At 41.0% G+C, this 17,400-nt stretch overlaps 1 protein-coding gene across 3 annotated transcripts in view; it reads right to left on the reverse strand.

The window, feature by feature from the left end:
* Nucleotides 1-3,603: 3,603 nt before the first annotated feature.
* Nucleotides 3,604-17,400, reverse strand: part of LOC148032023 (Zim17-type zinc finger protein) — a 31,294-nt gene continuing 17,497 nt past the window's right edge. The window contains exons 4-8 of one of the 3 annotated variants that reach the window (XM_087684019.1): nt 5,392-5,540; nt 5,119-5,221; nt 4,506-4,609; nt 4,295-4,417; nt 3,604-4,176 (exon numbers count right to left, since the gene is read on the reverse strand). In XM_087684019.1, coding sequence (XP_087540145.1) covers nt 4,135-4,176; nt 4,295-4,417; nt 4,506-4,609; nt 5,119-5,221; nt 5,392-5,540 — 521 coding nt within the window. In that variant the 3' untranslated portion in view covers nt 3,604-4,134. Of the gene's footprint in view, nt 4,184-4,294; nt 4,418-4,505; nt 4,610-5,118; nt 5,222-5,391; nt 5,541-17,400 lie in introns of all 3 variants that reach the window. The other 2 variants (XM_087684018.1, XM_087684020.1) reach the window with 2 other exon arrangements.

The raw sequence follows: 17,400 nt of genomic DNA on the forward strand, positions 1-17,400 counted from the left end.
TAAACAAAAAAGGACCCAAATTTTCTATGAATAGGCATGCTTCCCTCCATTCATCCTCAATCTCATTTTTGTAGATTGCATGTGATAGAGCTTTGTTGTCTACACCCCCATTCACAAAGGATAACTTAGCTAGAGCTGCCCATCATTACTCTCCATCTTCATGCACCTATTGTCCAGCCATTTCTTGTTGTTCATGAATGTTTTCTTTCTACTATGTCAGCCAGACAACCTATTGCTAATCACTCTAAGATGTCCTACAACCTACCATATTAGTAAGTTGCTATATTTTCAGGCTCCAACTATCGCCTAGCCTACTGCACTTCATCTCTAGTTATCACCAACACTTCATCAAATTGCATTTGTTGCATGCTCTCTCTTTTGCATGTCTTGCATCATATTTGACTTCCCCAATTGTTTCTATTGGTGTCTAACACCTTTGAAGACTATTTTCTACATTTTCAAATCCACTCAAGTGTATGACACTCTCCAGCTTCGAATCTTTGTCTCAATCCTTGAGAGATGAGTTCAAGTTCAATATTCATTCTCTGCATAGTTTGTTTGTTGCATGAGCATTATATATTCACTAATCATTCACTTCTTTCATTCTCTATATTCATTTTCTTTGAGTTACCCTAACTCTAACTATGTTTTGTTAGGTTTGTGCTTTGTCATATAATTGTCTTGTGTCTTCTATGTATGAGAAATCGAAAGCTACCCTAACCCTACCTAGCCCATCGAGATTCGAGCCAGACTAGGTCACACATCCTACTTCGTAAAGGTTCGACATAGTTTGTGTCTCATCACACCACCATGGAGTCCCTTGATCTTATGAGATTACACAAGCGAAGTATGATTTTATGTTGATGCATTGGGCTCAACAATAAATTGAATGTAAATTTGAGTTTTTCCCTTTAGATTTCGTACACAAGTCTAATGATTTTGTAGGAAGGAGAAAAGCTCTACAAAGTACAAACCCTTCAACTCTCTACCATCTTCATCTCCATCTCTACCCCTTTCATCTCTTCCATATACATCTCCACCTTCATTTACTCCTATGTCACGTGCACAAAACAACACTTCTCAGTCTTTTGAATTTACTTCCTCTTTTTAGCAATATATAGATAATGCTCATGATGAAGAAACTCTTCAAACAAAGTATTGGTTTATAAGGCCTAAAGAAGATAGATTTCTCCATTTAACTTAAGAAAAGGTAAACCAAAAAATGCAAAATTCATTGCTTAACTTCTTTGCTTGATTCATACTAGGCCAGATTTAGCTTAATCAATCAATCTACTCAATCAATATTTCATTGCACCTCACACACATTCTAATTAGGCAAGAGATCTTGACACCCAACATTCCCATGGAGGTCACCTCTTTACCTTGGACACATCTCCCGTTTAGTAATTAAGCCCTTAACAAAAAATGGTGGTAGCTTCTACAATCGAAGTTAAGTATCAAGGTTGTTTGAAGATACCATATTGAGACCACCTACATGAGGAGTCTATTAGTGGCACTTCGTTTCATATGTGACTTTCCTATAGTTGTCTATTGCAATAACCAAAGTGTCATTGCCGTTACATGCAATCAAATCATCACCATGGACGTGGTTAGTGGAAGTCCACTTTTACTTCGCTAGAGAGCAAATTGAGCTAGATAGTATATACCTAAAGTTTGCATCATCCAACAACTATGTTAACATATCAACCAAAGAGATCAATTGGCTAGTGTCACAATATATTCTACCCAAGATTGACTTGGATACATCCTCCCCTACTTTAGCTTGACGAGAGGAGAATGCAACATTCCAACTTTCCCTTCTAATTTAAAATAAGATAGTTTTTTTCTCTTGGTGGTGTTAGGATGATTTTACAGACTTTCATTTAAACATTTGATATTTTATACTCTTGTATTCTCATTCATACTATCAAAATGATGTGATTATATAAGAACATTGGACAAGTGAATAATTCTTCTATAAGAGCATCGTCCAATGGCACCATTTACATTGCACTTGCTCGAGCATTGCCATCATTGCATTTTCCTTGCATTATAATGTATGACATTCTATTCTTGCAAACATACATATATATACATTTATCCCTTTTCAATATTTTGAATGGTCGACTTTAAATCCACAATATTCGTAGATATCCTAAGGCCATTCTCCAAGGTAGTCTCCCTTTGCTCACTTAGCTTGTCTAGCCACCTTTCACCCATCTTTTTCGCCTCTCCACATAATACCCAAATATGCTTTATCCACCTATAGCTCACTCATTTGTCATCAATATTCAATGACGATAGGTTAGCTTGCTTATTTTGTGAAGGTCTCTAACTATCTTTTGTTATTAATCTCCAATCATTTACTTAATCGATCGCAATCCATATTTTCTTAACAATAAAAATTTGTTTAAAATAAAATCAAAGTTCATTATGGTTCCATCCACCTTTATAAAAAACTTAAAAGGCCACAAAACACTTGGCATGAACCCTTTGTCCCAACACCCTAGCCTTTCTAAAGTGACCACTTAGACTCCCTTGGTAAAATAATCATCACCTCTATAGTCTTAATAGACCATTGGATAGTCTATCTGCACCCTTTGTTTGATACACTACTTTGGAATGGGTCACCTTGGGATTAAAACAAAAACAACCAAAATTTAAGTTGGTCTTTCTTTCTAGCTCAATTTTAGGCCCAAGAGGAAATGTTAAGCTAACTATGCATTACATATTGCTTAGCCTCTTAAATAGCCCCAAAACATGCTTAATTAATGTAAAAACCCTAAAATAAGGAGTAATTCAAGTGAGTTAAAATGGGGAGAGGTTCTAGACTATTGACCCAAACTTTCTATAAATATGAATTATACCCTCCATTCATCCTCTGCCATTTTTGCAAATTGCAAGTAATACGACTTTGTTGTCTACACCTTGTTCATGGAGGATATCTCCGCTAAAGCACTCTCCATCATCAAGCACTTACCATCCAACCATTGCTCATTGTTCCTTTTTGCTAGTCAACCAAGCCACCTATCGTTGATTACTCTCAACCATCATATAACCTACCACATCATCAAATTACTTTGTTTTTAAGCTTTGACTCCAACCTATTGCAATTCATCCCCAATTGTCGCAACACTCCAACAATTTGTGTTTAATGTATTCTCTCTCCCAACAACTGTGTTTGCTACATAGTCTCTCTTCTGCATGTCTCACATCAAATCTAACTTTCTCAATTGTGTTTCATCAAATATAACTTCCCCAATTGCATTTGCTGGTGTCTGACACCTTCAAAGGCTATTGTATACATTTCCAAATCCGTTCACGAGTATAACACTCTCCAACTTAGTATCTCTACCTCAGTCCTCGAGACACAAGAGTTCAAGGTTCAATATTCATTCCCTACATGGTTTGCCTACTCCATGAGCGGTGTATTCAATATTCATTCAATTATTTCATTTTATGTATTCATTGTCTTTGAATTACCCTTACACTAACTGTGTTCTGCATTGAGTTTGTGCTTTGTTTTGCAATTGTCTTGTGTTTTCTGTGTTCAAAGCATTTCTTCACAAAATGTCACGTTTGAGAGGCAAAGCACTAAAATAATGGCTTCATTAGACTGCATGCAGGCCAGCAAAGACTAAGTGATCGTTTACCTGCCTAGTTTCCACCACTGGGTGCTGCTGGTACGTCTTAGCAGTAATGATGTAATGAATGAGTCTACATACTTGAGTACTTACACACACAGCTCATTTGCCAGATGAGCTGCTTTTCATGAGACAAAAGGAGTGATGATGGAGCCAAAATGCCACATCAATTCTCTATCAGAAGACATCTGAGTACAGATAACTTCAATCATACAATTACCTTCGGTGATCCATATAGAGATATTATCATGTAGAGGTCGTGACTCATATATTGTCCCTAGTAATGTAAACAACAAAAATTATAAAGTCCTTGACGTTAAATAATACAAACTACAATGTTGTTGGCTACAACCCCAACAAATAATTCCTTATTCTGATAAACCCGAATTTGCTCTAATCAACTTGCACCCAGCAAAGTTGCAGGTCATTGAACCCATTTATGTTTAGGCCTCTTCATCCTCCTTGCCTTCCCTAAAGTCATATTCTTCAATCAACCCCAAGTTGTCCACCAGTTTGTGATAGACCTCACAGCCTGCACACTGTAAAAACAGTCACCTCATGAAACAGAAGGCATTTTTATATGAAATCCTACTTCACATTATTACCGTTCCCACCCCTCACACCTGTAATAAAACCAATGTTATTTCTACCTGTATAAAAACCGTCCCACGAGCATAAGCATCAGGATTTATAAGGCGCTGGCTTCTTACTCCACAAGCATCACACGTGAATGAGATTTGTAGTCTTCTCCTTGGAAAATTCAACTTCAGATCCTGTACAAAGTCTTTCATAAGAACTAATACCGTGAACATGTACTAGCAAATTTTCAACATTTGTTTGATTTTTCAACATTAAACTCACACTTGTCTCAGAAGGGACAGAAGACGGTTTGTCATCAGATGATGCTGAGAATATGGTAGATGCAAAGAAGCACCCTTTAGTATGACTGAGAGTTCTTAAATGACCTGCAGTTGCAATATGGTTGTTAACGTACAGAACATCATCTTATGTTATGCTTCCCTCTCCTCCACCTTTTGCATGGGGATAGACGGAGCAGTCCTACAAGCCCTATTGTTTTGGTTCCAACACAGGAGAGTCAGTGTAGCCTTTTTAACTAAAAGAAGGAATTTTTCTAGCAAAACAAAAGAAGGCCCATCTTCTGTCATGTTTAGGCTTAACAGTGGTAGCCAACCATAAGGGGGACTAAACACAGCACTGCAGAAAACTTGGTTGTTTATGCATTTAATATATCTTCACCTGATAGTATCAAGAGAGCCTCAACAGAAAGCAGAGAAATTGTAACTATGCAACAGCATAAAGATAGGTTGTAAATACATCTACAAGGTCACAGTGACACCAGCCGCTTCAACTCATTGTCTATGTGGTTTATACAATTATCCAAATGACAAACATTAACTCATGAAAATGGAAACGATGCTTTGCCGAGTATGAAATATTTGAAGGCTCAGCTCACTCTGATGAACCAAGCACTGAAGTGGATTTGACTGTTTCTTGTGCTTGTTGTCAAAGCTTTTGGCTGTCTTTGAGAAGAGACCCTCAAACTGTGCCAAGAGTGCCTGAAATCCACATGTGAGATGTGTGAATTGAAGAGGATCATTAAAATAGATCGTACTATGCACCACTTGCACCTTTTTGCAAAGACTGTGTCCTTTAAAGATGGGACATAATAAGTAGACATGAGGTGAGATAGTCCCACTGCCTTCCATGACAGACAGGTGAGGCATACCCTTGATAACCTTAACCACGTTGTTTTCCCAATCAGCATGATGATTGAACCACTTTGTTGGAAAGTATCACTTCCAACCAAGGGCATTACAATGAAGTGCATAGTAACACACCCCGTTTGAATGTAGGCTGCCCCTTGTAAGGTTCTATCTGAAATACAAGGCCTTTTAAAAAAGTCAGTTTCCAAGAAAATGGAAACAATGTATGCACAATGCCAAAACTATATTGCAAACCATAAAAAACTATTTTCCTGTTTGGGCTTGTTATGCCACCTAGTTCATGATTAAAAAGAAGCCCATGACTACAAGGTTGAAGAGGTAAGTAAGATGGCCATTTTGAGTTGCATATATGCTACTTCCCACAAGATCCAGGATGGCACACTAAATGGGCTAGAAACTTCCAGAAAGGGGCCAACATCATCATAGGAACATGAGAAAATTAATTTGTTGCTTGACCGTCATGCAATCTTGCAGCTGCATGCCATTTTGGTAACTTTTTGCCTCAGTCATGCCTAGCTGGATCAGGTGCCAACACGTGTGTTGGCTGCCTACATCTCCTATCCATCTATCACCCTTCTTGTACCTCCTGTCCGGCCTATCCTGCAATGTCATCAACAGCAGACTGCTGCTTCATCAGTTCATCGTCTAATTCAAAGCCACTTTTTTTTTCTTGAAAAATCCCAATCCTTGACATCACTTCTCATCCAGCTCAAAAGTCACACAGACCAATCTTAATTGGAGCACCCAACTCTCAATTCAGTCCTCCCTATCTGGTTTGGATCTGCCCACCTGGCTGCCCATCCAAAAGCTCATCTAACCCAAAATTCCGGGTACCCACCAAAAGTCTTTCGCGAGCTCTTAGTGGTGTTATTTGATGTTATAATCTCATTTTCAAAGCCTGCCTGCGCATTCAATGACGACTTCTTCCAGTTTTGCTGGTGTGCACTAAGCAACAAGCATTCATCTCCAATGACACCATCTTCGTCCTTGTCCTTGACCATTTCCTCTTAGTTTGTCCCTTTCAATTCTTGCATTCTTGTACACTCGTTGCCAAGTAGCACTCCATTTTTTGCCATTGCTCCAATGATTATCTATGCAAGAATTCACATTGCGATTTGTTTGGGATGGATGTCAATATAACTATCAAGTGGCTAAAGGAATGGACGTGGGGATCATAATCCTGAAGGCTCCTCCAAAATTGCTCAATACATGTTCCTTAAGTCCATTGTGAAACCTATGTGGCACGCTCAACACTATTGGGGTTGAAGAGAGTCTAGTAAACAAGGTGCAACACAAATGGTGAAGTTTAAGGTAGGTGTTGTTAGCGCCTGGGAAGTTCTATTGAAGCCCCAATGGAATCCCATCAAATAGTCAATTGCACTCCTACCATCTCATGTTGAAAAAAAGTGAATCCATTAAAATTTCAGCATTCCATCAGGCCATTAAAGATAAGTGAGCAGCTGAAATTTATAGCAAATGTATAACAAGTCAAAAACTTCATTTATCCTTCAATGTCTTGCTTTGACTTTACACTTCAAAAGAAGAGAAGATAGGGGGAGTCCAATAATAGAACACCAGACGAAGCAAAAAAGATAGGGCTCCTTCAAGGAAAATTACTCTTTTCTATAGAATCCCATAGGAGCGGCAAGGCTAGCAACATGGTATCACAAACAATAAAAAACAATCTATATTCCCCTACTCTATGGTATCACAAACAATAAAAAACAATCTATATTCCCCTACTCTATAAAGTGGCTACCACTATCTACCAAACTGCAATTAGAAAGTGGTCCACACATGTAGCAAATAGAGAACCCACCTATTTGCATTCTACTCTCAAGGTGGCAAACCAGAGGACCCCAATGAAGATTCCAAATCATGACCTGTTGAAGCATATCATCCACCCTACCCCAAATCAGCCAACAAGATGCAAGAAAACACCAAATCTAAGTGACTATGTCATCAAAATATGAAGTATCAAGGAACATGTAACATTTTAATTAAGCTTCACACAACATCGCTAAACTAGAATACTTCATTTCTAGTACCTCTAGCTTTGGGCACAGTGACCACTGCAAGAGCAGTGAAAAACATGAGCATTGGACATGTAGTGGGCAAAGTCTGGGCCTTAGGGCCCAAAGATAAGACCAAGGAATCAAGTTGAAAACCTAAGGAACAATGAGTTTCTAAGGTTCAATTGGAAACTTTCACACAAAGTAGTTTTAAACCTTCATTTGAAAGGTCTAGCACTTTGGGCAGCCATTTAAGATTTGTAGAGGAACAGATCTTGCATCAGGCTGAAATGCATTTAGGAGTTTTATGCCATTGTGAATCTCAGAAGACTACAGCAGATGGCTTCATAGAGAGACCTGGATACCTAGATGTATACATGCCACACAAGAAGCGAGTAGCCATTGGCCACATCAAGATATCCTCTCATCAGCTTAAGATTGAGACAGCGAGGGCAGCCCACATTCCCCAAGCTAAGCAGACTTGCAAGCTATATTCCCTCTTTATTTTCAAATTTTTATTTCAGGGGACTCTAAACCACATCCAATCCAGGAGGAGGTGGAGAGCCAGGAGCACTACATCTATAGATGCAGAGCCTATAGCGCAGTCCAAGCTAAGTACCCCCTGCTATTTGGAGGAGACACCCTCCTTAGACTAGTCATGGAGTTCTCACTCCAATGGCACATAAGCCAGTTCCTAGTAGAGATTCAAAGGCTTCACACATCACTACTACAGGCTAGCACTATACAAAGAGAGGGATGTCAATCACAACACACTGATTTCTTCCAAACAGTGACCATACAGAACCCACATAGAGAGGGGTGACAATCTAGAGAGCCGAGGAGATCAAATCAGCATGCCACCCATGGGTACAAGGGTACCAAACACAGACGTTACATCAAAGAGAGATGAGGGAGATCCGCCAATGACATCAGTAGCAACTAACAGAGTCAAGGGTACCAAACACAAACACTACATCAAAGAGAGATGAGGGAGATCCACCAGCAACATGAGCAGCAACTAATAGAGTCAAGGGCCCAATCTAGATGCTACCCTCATACTATTTCATCCGGGATGTATGACATACTATATCCACCAATCCTAACTAGGTGGAACTAGATATAAGGATATCATTCAGCCACACAGCTAGACATTTACTACCTCATCCTCCCATTGTATCCCTATATGAGCACTATTTTGTTTTATACATCACTCTAGCTTCTTTCACAGTATATCATTGACCATCTTTTAGCATGTCACCCTTTGATATCTAGTGACAACTAGCATTGTACATGGTTTTGTCTCTCAGGCCGATTTTGGCCTCAAAAGACATTAATCTCTCTCTCTCTCTCTCTCTCTCTCACACACACACATAAAGGGTAGTTATATTAACTACTCAAAGAGTACAAGAGTCACATATGAGCTAAATGGACAGTAAAGTAATGGACGAAAGTGTCACATGCCATGAGACCAAATCCTCCCTGCAGAAAACCCATGCATGCTGCAAAATATCAAGCTACAAGTGAAGAAAGCCTTTCAATCAAGCGATGTGACTTTGAACACATGAATAGAAGTAAAAAATAAAGGCATTTGGAGTCACCCATTTGTGCCAACAATCCTAGGAACGCCAAAATTGGAACAGTATCTTCATATGCAGCTAGACAAGATCTAAGAATTTTTGCTTGCCAAATACCTAATCATAGGGATGCAATACAAATCCCACCACTCATCACCGAATCTCTCTTTGTGTCTTTTTCTTTTCATATAAGGTAATTGTATTAATCACGAAAAAGTACAAGATTACAAGATGCAGGATGGCTCCATCGTGCATAGACCCAGCTCTCTCTCTCTCTCTCTCTCCACACACACACACACGTCGCGGCAGAAATTGCCATATCAAGGAACCAAGTCTTCCCTGGACAGAAGATCAGTATGTTGGATGAGATCCAACTGCCAGTGCAGGAGACCTTTCAGCTCTCTCTCCGGTCCACGAACACGGTATCAGGGCCAGCAGCCATATTAGCTGGCACGCAGGACTGCAGTCAGTCTGGAGTCTCTGCCCAGCAGCATGCAGGTCAGCAGTTAGGTTACAGTCAAATCACAAAGCTACATATAGGTTGTCACTGTCTGCAGCTTTTGTGGCCTTCTTCCTAGTTGCCCTCGTCGGTCAACAGTCTGAATATCATGCAGTCGTGCAGGTCTGCAGGTCACATAGGGAGGTTCCAGATCACACAGACCCTAGCCATGCAGGTCTGCAGGTCATGGAGGGAGATTCCAGGTCACGCAGACCCTAGTCGTCCAGGTCTGTGCGAACCCCAGCAGCAGGTCACAGGTTCACAGGCGGGCAGGTCAGGTAGGGTAGGAAACATCTGACACAAACCTCTCTCTCTCTCTCTCTCTCTCTCTCTCTCTCTCTCTCTCTCTCTCTCTCTCTCTCTCTCTCTCTCTCTCTCTCTGCGGCTGCAAGAGCAGGCCAGCGGCAGCCCACAGGGTATTCCACCAACGGGCTGCAAACCCTAGGCCAGTGCAACCTTCAAGTGGGGGGCACCAAGCAGGAGCGAAGCATCCCTCTCTCTCTCTCTCTCTCTCTCTCTCTCTCTCTCTCTCTCTCTCTCTCTCTCTCTCTCTCCAAAAGTCAGCAAAGAAGTGGCAGAAATTGTCGTATGCCAAGGGACCAAGTCTTCCTTGGGCAGAAGATCAATGTGCTGGATAAGATCCAACTGCCTGTGCAGGAGACGTTTTGACTTAGGAAGGTGTCTCTGCACCCCAGGCATGGCATAAAAAACAAAAGCATTGCGGGTTATCCAATTATGCCAACAGCCCCAGAAATGGAGAAAATGAAACAGGATCTTCATATATTGTTGTGCCGGACTGGGGTATCTAGGTCGAGCTAAGATCCAATCAAAGGGACGCAAATCATGCCAACCACAGCTTTCCAAATGTCAAACAAGAGGATTCAAATTTTCTGTTTTTTCGCGTCAAGGGGCACAAAAGAAAACGGTGCCAAGAAGATTCCACATTGGTGAGAGAAAAAAAATAGTTGCCATTGGAAATCCGGAGTTTTGCAAGTGCCACGGCAAGAGGAAGTCCCCCAACCATGACACTCAAAGGAAGACTTTGCATTTGTATGGAGTCTTGTTGATCCAACCCTTTGTGATAGTCATTTTCCACCAATCCCGAGATTTATGCAAGCCCCAAACAAGATTAGCCTTGGCAGCCAAGTAACGGTGGTCTTTAATCATAAGGTATACTTGATCCCTCTTCCATGTCGAGCCAACCTACAGGGTCCCAATCTTGCCACAAAGGATTAGAATCCAAGGCCAAGAAGGGCTCTCTAGGCCGCAGTGCGGTCAAAAGCTGGTCCCACAAGTCACCATATTCTCAAGGGATCCGAAAAACCTCTTGGCAGTGCAGAAAGACATCAACCACCTTCGATTGTCCAAAGTGGCATCAGAGACAGAAGATAGACCCGATCGTGCCATGCAATTAAATTTGGGACGATCTTCTTGCTTCCCATCCCACACAATCAGCTTGGACACATCCAATAATTCCATCTAAAAGGAGTTAGTGACCATGCAATCCTCCGTAGGATGCCATTGGACCTTTTAAAGAACCAACTTCCATGAGCAAACCAACCGAATCGCCAAGGAGGAAGACAAGGAAAAGGGGGCATTAGCATTAAAAACATGCCACCAAGAACCCTAAATGATCGTATTGCCTTGAACTATACCCTACTCTTCCAAAAAGAAATGGGCAGACTCAGGGGTGTCAATCCTTGCACATTGCATAAAAGAGGAACCATTGAAGAGCAACCATGTGAGTGTGCACATCCGAAATAGCCCCACCACCTATACTTTTAGGAGTGCAAGCATGGCTCTATGAAATCCAAGAGATGCCAACATGTAAAGTATCCTTTTTCCATAGCATAATGTGAATGTGTCCAATAAGCACCCTCAAGGTCGTGGCAATCCAAGGCAAGAGTGGCAAAAAATAAGTGAGAGTAGGGAGCATGATGGACTGTGATACTTAAAGGCAGACATGGAACGGCCAAGCTTGCGATTTCTAGTAAATAAATTTGGCCTCCAATCTCTAGATATCCATCGCAGCAATTGCTTGGGCTGAATCAACACCCAAGGGGTAGCCCCAAATGCCTTGCAAAACTGCCACAAGGAATCACCATTCCTTGCCATTGTAGCGACTGTAAATCCAGTTCAATACAACTAATTACTTAATTATTAATCATCATCATCATTCATAATTAAAATCAATTATAGATTATTAATAATAATAAGCAACCATTAACTAAACTATTAATTAACATTAGCATTAACATTAACATCAACATCAACATCAACATTAACATTAATGTTAACTTAAAACATTAATGTCGAGGAGAGCTGGTTGCGTTAATATGAAGACCAATGTCACCCCAAAAAGATTCCATGAGTCCAATGCCTTGTGGAGGTTATCTCGGTCTACTTTGAGAAACATGGAGGTGTCATTTGCTAATTATTCTTCCACAAAGTGTTCGCCAAAGGGCGAAGAAGGACCATCAAGTTGTCTTGTGTCCACCAAATGAGATAGCATGGAGAGGACCGGATGGGTCACCGAGGCAATTAATAAGGGGCACAAAGGGTAGCCTTGTCTGACCGAATGAGCAAGGGTGAAGGGCTAAGTAACCCTACCATTCAATATGACCCACGAAGAGGCATCCGTATTGACCCTGTGTATCAAACGAGATATGCACAGGCCGAAACCCATCACATGCATAAGCTCTACTACAAAAGACTAATCCAAATAATCAAAGGCCTTTTCGAGATTCAATTGGACCAACACCACTTCCTGCTTAGAGTGCTTTGCATAGTCAATGGCCATTTGAGCATTCAGCACATTGTGCAAGATATTCCTACCCTTAATAAAGTTGTCCTAATTAGGATGCACAAGGTCGTGGAGGTGCTTACGGAGGCAATTAGCCACAACTTTAGAGAAGATTTTATATACAAAGTGAAATCAACCTTCTTTCCCTGGATGGATGGTAACTCCCTGATTACAACTTAGTTACAACAGTAACATTTATTACAAAAACTGAGAAACGCAAATTAGCTTACAATCTTGGACAATGGACACCCTATTGGCCCCAAAACTAGCACCCCTTTCGATATTTCTTTAACTTAATTGAAGAAGTTGATATACAATGGAATTCTCCCAATGCCTTTCGATATTCCAACTCCCCCTTGCTATCCAAAATGACCGTCAAGTCTTCAATCTGATTTGCCTCTTGATTCGCGCAATCAATTGGCCTTCACTTGCTTTGATGGAGATGGAAAATGCCCCAAATTCATTGATTTGCTGGTCTCTCCACTTGAATTTGACTAAAAACAGCTTCAACCCTGTTGAATCCAAGTCTTGGAGCTTCCAATTTTTGGCACACTTCCCGAGGCTGCTACTAAACCCTAATTTCTGCTACTACAAATTAGGGTTTACAGCAAAGGAATCTGAAATTTCTTGGCCTTTGTTGATCTTAATACTATAATCTTCGAAGCAGGGCTGTAGAAAAGCTAGAAGATGAAGAGAATGTTGAGAAAGAAAATTCAGGCTTTCTTTGTGAAGAACTAAAGAAAATCAGTCATTTACTACTGCTGCCCTATCTCAACAACTTGTAGATGCTATCTCCTGCTTTTGATTGGTCTTTTGCTGCCAATGGCTTCCTCAGAAGGTCCTCCAATGGCTGCAGATCAGACCAACAGCATCTCCTCTCTCTCTCTCTCTCTCTCTCTCTCTCTCTCTCTCTCTCTCTCTCAAGTTGAATGCACTAAAATACCTCTCTCTAGCCTCTAAAGAAGTTTTTCAGTCTTGCATGGGCATTTTCGACGAGTGGCAACCTTTTCGAATGGTTTTTCCGACATTATCCATAATTAAATATTAATCTTTAATCTTTAAATACTGAGAATTAATCTAATAGTTATTTCGGTGCCCAAAAAAATAATCTAACTGGTCAATAATTAAATGGGCTAGGCAACTTCCATTCATGAGTATCTCTACACCATCTTTGACTATTAAATTGGCGTTAGGTACCATTAACCACCACTTCTCTAGTATCACCAACTGACACATATGGCCAAATGAATAACCTAGGTCAACAACTGGCACCAAATACCACCAAGTGCCTATGCGACATAAATCATAGCAACTTTTGTCTTTGACATCTCATGATTTCCTCAGGTTCCAAGCTCATAAATTTACTCTAACCCCAGTTACACCTCATATGTGCAACATTTACTTTAACCATGTGATTAAAAATTAATCCATATGTTAAGTGAGGTTTCAAAAATACATGTCCTCATGACACAAAGCCCATCAAAGAAATGGGTTGCCAATGTTTCAGCATTGAGGACGATGACACTTTCAGAATGAGCGATAACCCCTATCTTCCATGAGGCATGCATAATCCTAGTCTCCCAAATCTACTAGCACATAGTCGTCAAGGGTTTCACCAAGCTAGCAACGTAAGCTTTAAAAAATTCATTGGTCAAGCCATCACATCTTGGACTTCTATCCTTAGGCAGATGCAACAAAACATCCATGATTTTCTCCTCACATATATCCCTATCCAAATCATCATACATATCTCGCAACACGTGGTCCCAAACCAAGGTATAGAAAGCCAAGTGAGCTTGGTTGGTCTATTGAGTAGACGGGGGTGAAAAGCCAAGGTCTCGGAAGTACTCCCTACAAATATGCACAATGGATTGTGGATCCATAATCATCTAGCCCTGTGCATGTTTTTAGTCAAACCATATTCCTCTCTCTCTCTCTCTCTCTCTCTCTCTCTCTCTCTATGGATAATGAGTAATGTCTATTATATCAAATGACTACAAGAGTATAGATATTTAGGACTCAAATGACTGAAAAAGTACAAAAGTCACAACAAAGAGATAGTAAAAATTGTCGTATGCCAAGGAACCAAGTCTTCCCTAGATAGAAGTTAGTATGCTAAATGAGATCCAACTACCAGTACAGGAGACCTTTCGGCTTAACAAGGTGTCTCTTCACCCTAGACACAAAGAAAAAATAGAAGTATTCTGAGTTATCCAATTATACCAACCACCCTTGAAACGAAGTAAATGAAACAAAATCTTCATATACAGTTGTGCCAGACTAAGGTATTCATGGTAAGTCTAGCCCAACATGAGGAGATAAGTGAGGTGAATAAGGTATTGGAAAAAGGGTTGTGATTCAGGTCAGCTCATCTCCCTTTTGTTCTACAATGCTTTTGGTGTAAAAAAAGGATAGCATATGTGCATTGACTATCTTTGAATAAAATCATGATAAAAAATTAGTTTCCAATATCTCAGTCAATGATGTTATGGACACATCGCAGGGGGCAGCCATATTCAGCCAAATAGATTTGAAAAGTGGGTATCATCAAATTCGCATTAGATTGGAGGATGTGCCAAAGGCAACTTTTAGGGCATCTTTTGGGTTGTATGAATTTATTGTCATGTCTTTTGGACTTACAAATGCTCTTTGCCACTTTTGATCAGATAATGGATTGCATCTTTAGGCCTCACAAGGGATTTATGGACACCTTTGCTGACATGATTGTCTATTTAAAGAATAATCAAAAGGCCGCAGTGACATGCCAACCACAACCTTCTGAATATCAAACAAGAGGATCTAGATTTTCCGTGCCAAGGAGCACTAAAAGAAAATGGTAGCCAAAAGATTTCACATCGGTGAAACAAAAAAAGCACCTATTGCCATTGGAAACTCAATGTTTTGTGAGTACCACGACAAGAAGAAGCCCACATACCATGGCATGCCAAAGGAAGACTTTACATTTATACGAAGTGTTGTTGACCCATTTTTCCATGATAGTTATTTTTAACCAATCCTGAGATTTACAGAAGCCTCAAACAATATTAGCCTTGGCTACTAGCCAATGGTGGTCTTTAATCATAAGGTGATATATTTGATTATCCAAAGCCTTTTCTAGGTGTAGTTGACCTACAAGGTCCTAATCTTGCCATGTAGAAATCAAAATCCGGGCAAGGAAGGGCTCTCTAGGTTGCAGTGCTCGAAAGTTGGTCCCAACAATCCCTATATACTAGAGGGATCCAAAAAATTAGTGCGGAAAGACATCTACCCTCTTTGAACGACACAATCCTCTACAAGATGCCATTGGATCTTTTGAAGAGCCAACATCCACAAGCAAACTAGCTAAGTCACCAAGAAGGAGAAAGATGAGGAAAAGGAAGCATCAACATTAAGAACATGCCATCAAGAACCCCGAATGGTTATATTACCCTGAACTACGCCCCACTCACCTCAAAGATCTTAATCTCCGTCAGCCCCGAGGGTAGTCTCCACAATCTACAGCTTGAAAACTAGGAGCACAAATGAAGAAGATTGCAAAAACCGAGGCCAATAAATAGGCCAACCAAAAAGACCCAGAAATAGTAGGTCGGTTGAATTAAATGCCTTTAATGCAGCCGACTAGTCAACAAACTGGCCAACCAACTGTCCGACTTGCAATCTACAATTTGCCTGACATGTGGCAACAGCCACGTGGCACTCCTGCACCAATCGCTGCCTGGGAGACCTGCTGTACCTACTACCTATCCCCCAACTCTAACACCCCCTCTCAAATCCTCGACACAGCAAAAGGCTAAGGGATCTGAAGTGCTGTCCAAGTAAAGCCTGAGAGAGCACCTTGGTAAACAAGTATGCAAGATTGTCCTCTGTCTTGCAATAGACCAGGGAAGTGGTCTCACCCAAAATCTTCTCCCGAATGAATTGGTTCCGAATCTCAATATGCTTCATCTGAGCATGAAATACAAGATTCCTGGCCAAGGCAATGCAACTCTCATTGTCAGACTAGAGAACAATAGAACCTCTCTACGAACAGCCAAGCTTCTCCAAGAGCCTGCAAAGCCACACTGTCTCACATGTAGTAGAAGACGCCACCCGATACTCCGATTCACTTGAAGATACAGCAACTATGGGTTGCTTCTTTCTACTCCATGAAACAGCACCAATACCCAAGGTAAAGCAATAACATGTCATTGCCAACCCAATCTGAAATCACTCTATCCGGTAAGTATCAAGCATGTAGCACCGGTACCAGCTGGATAATAGATCCCAAGATCAAGTGTCCCCCATAAGTAGGAACCGCAAAATCCTCTAAGCAGCCTGCCAATGCAACATCTTGGGTTCACTCATGAACTCAGCCAACACACCTACAGCATAACCTAGGTCAACACGAGTATTAAGAAGCCAAATCAAGGAGCCAACCAACTGCCTAGAACAGGTAGCATCCGCCAAAGGAGAATCGGAAAGAGCTATAGCCTTCCAATTTGGGTCCATAGGAGTCGTAAGAGACTTGCATCCCTCCATCTCACACATAGTCAAGAGCTCTTGTACATAGCGCTACAGGGAGATAAAGATCCCCCTCGAAGTTTGATAGATCTCATGACCTAAAAAGAAGTGAAGAAGTCCCATATCCATCTTCTCAAACTTCTCATGAAGTGCTGCCTTCGTCTGCTCGACCATCTGAGTATGGTCACCTATCACAATCAAGTCGTCCACATAAAGGACAAACAACACATGACCTCCACCTAAACGTGAACATAAAGCTGGGGGTCGACTGTGGAATGCCGATACCCCAATTTCTCTTGGAGAAACGAGTCAATCTTCTCATTCCAAGCACGAGGAGCCTACTTAAGGCCATACAGAGTACAGAGCCTTCCGCAACCTGTACACCTTACCATCAAAAGAACTAAAGCCTGAAGGCTACTCAACATAGATCTCCTCCTTCAACTTCCCATTTAAGAAGGCAAACTTCACATCCATCTGATAGACCAGCCATCTCCTATGGCTAGCCAAGGCAATAACAGAGCGAATAGTAGCCATCTGAGCTGTAGGGGCAAAAGTATCATGGAAATCAATGCCTAGGCACTGTGCAAAACCTTTAGCAATAAGGCAGGCCTTGTGCTTGTCCA

Source organism: Lygodium microphyllum, chromosome 8, assembly GCF_053477565.2.
Source record: "Lygodium microphyllum isolate KBCC chromosome 8, Lygodium_microphyllum_v1.1.10, whole genome shotgun sequence".
Lineage (NCBI taxonomy): Eukaryota > Viridiplantae > Streptophyta > Polypodiopsida > Schizaeales > Lygodiaceae > Lygodium > Lygodium microphyllum.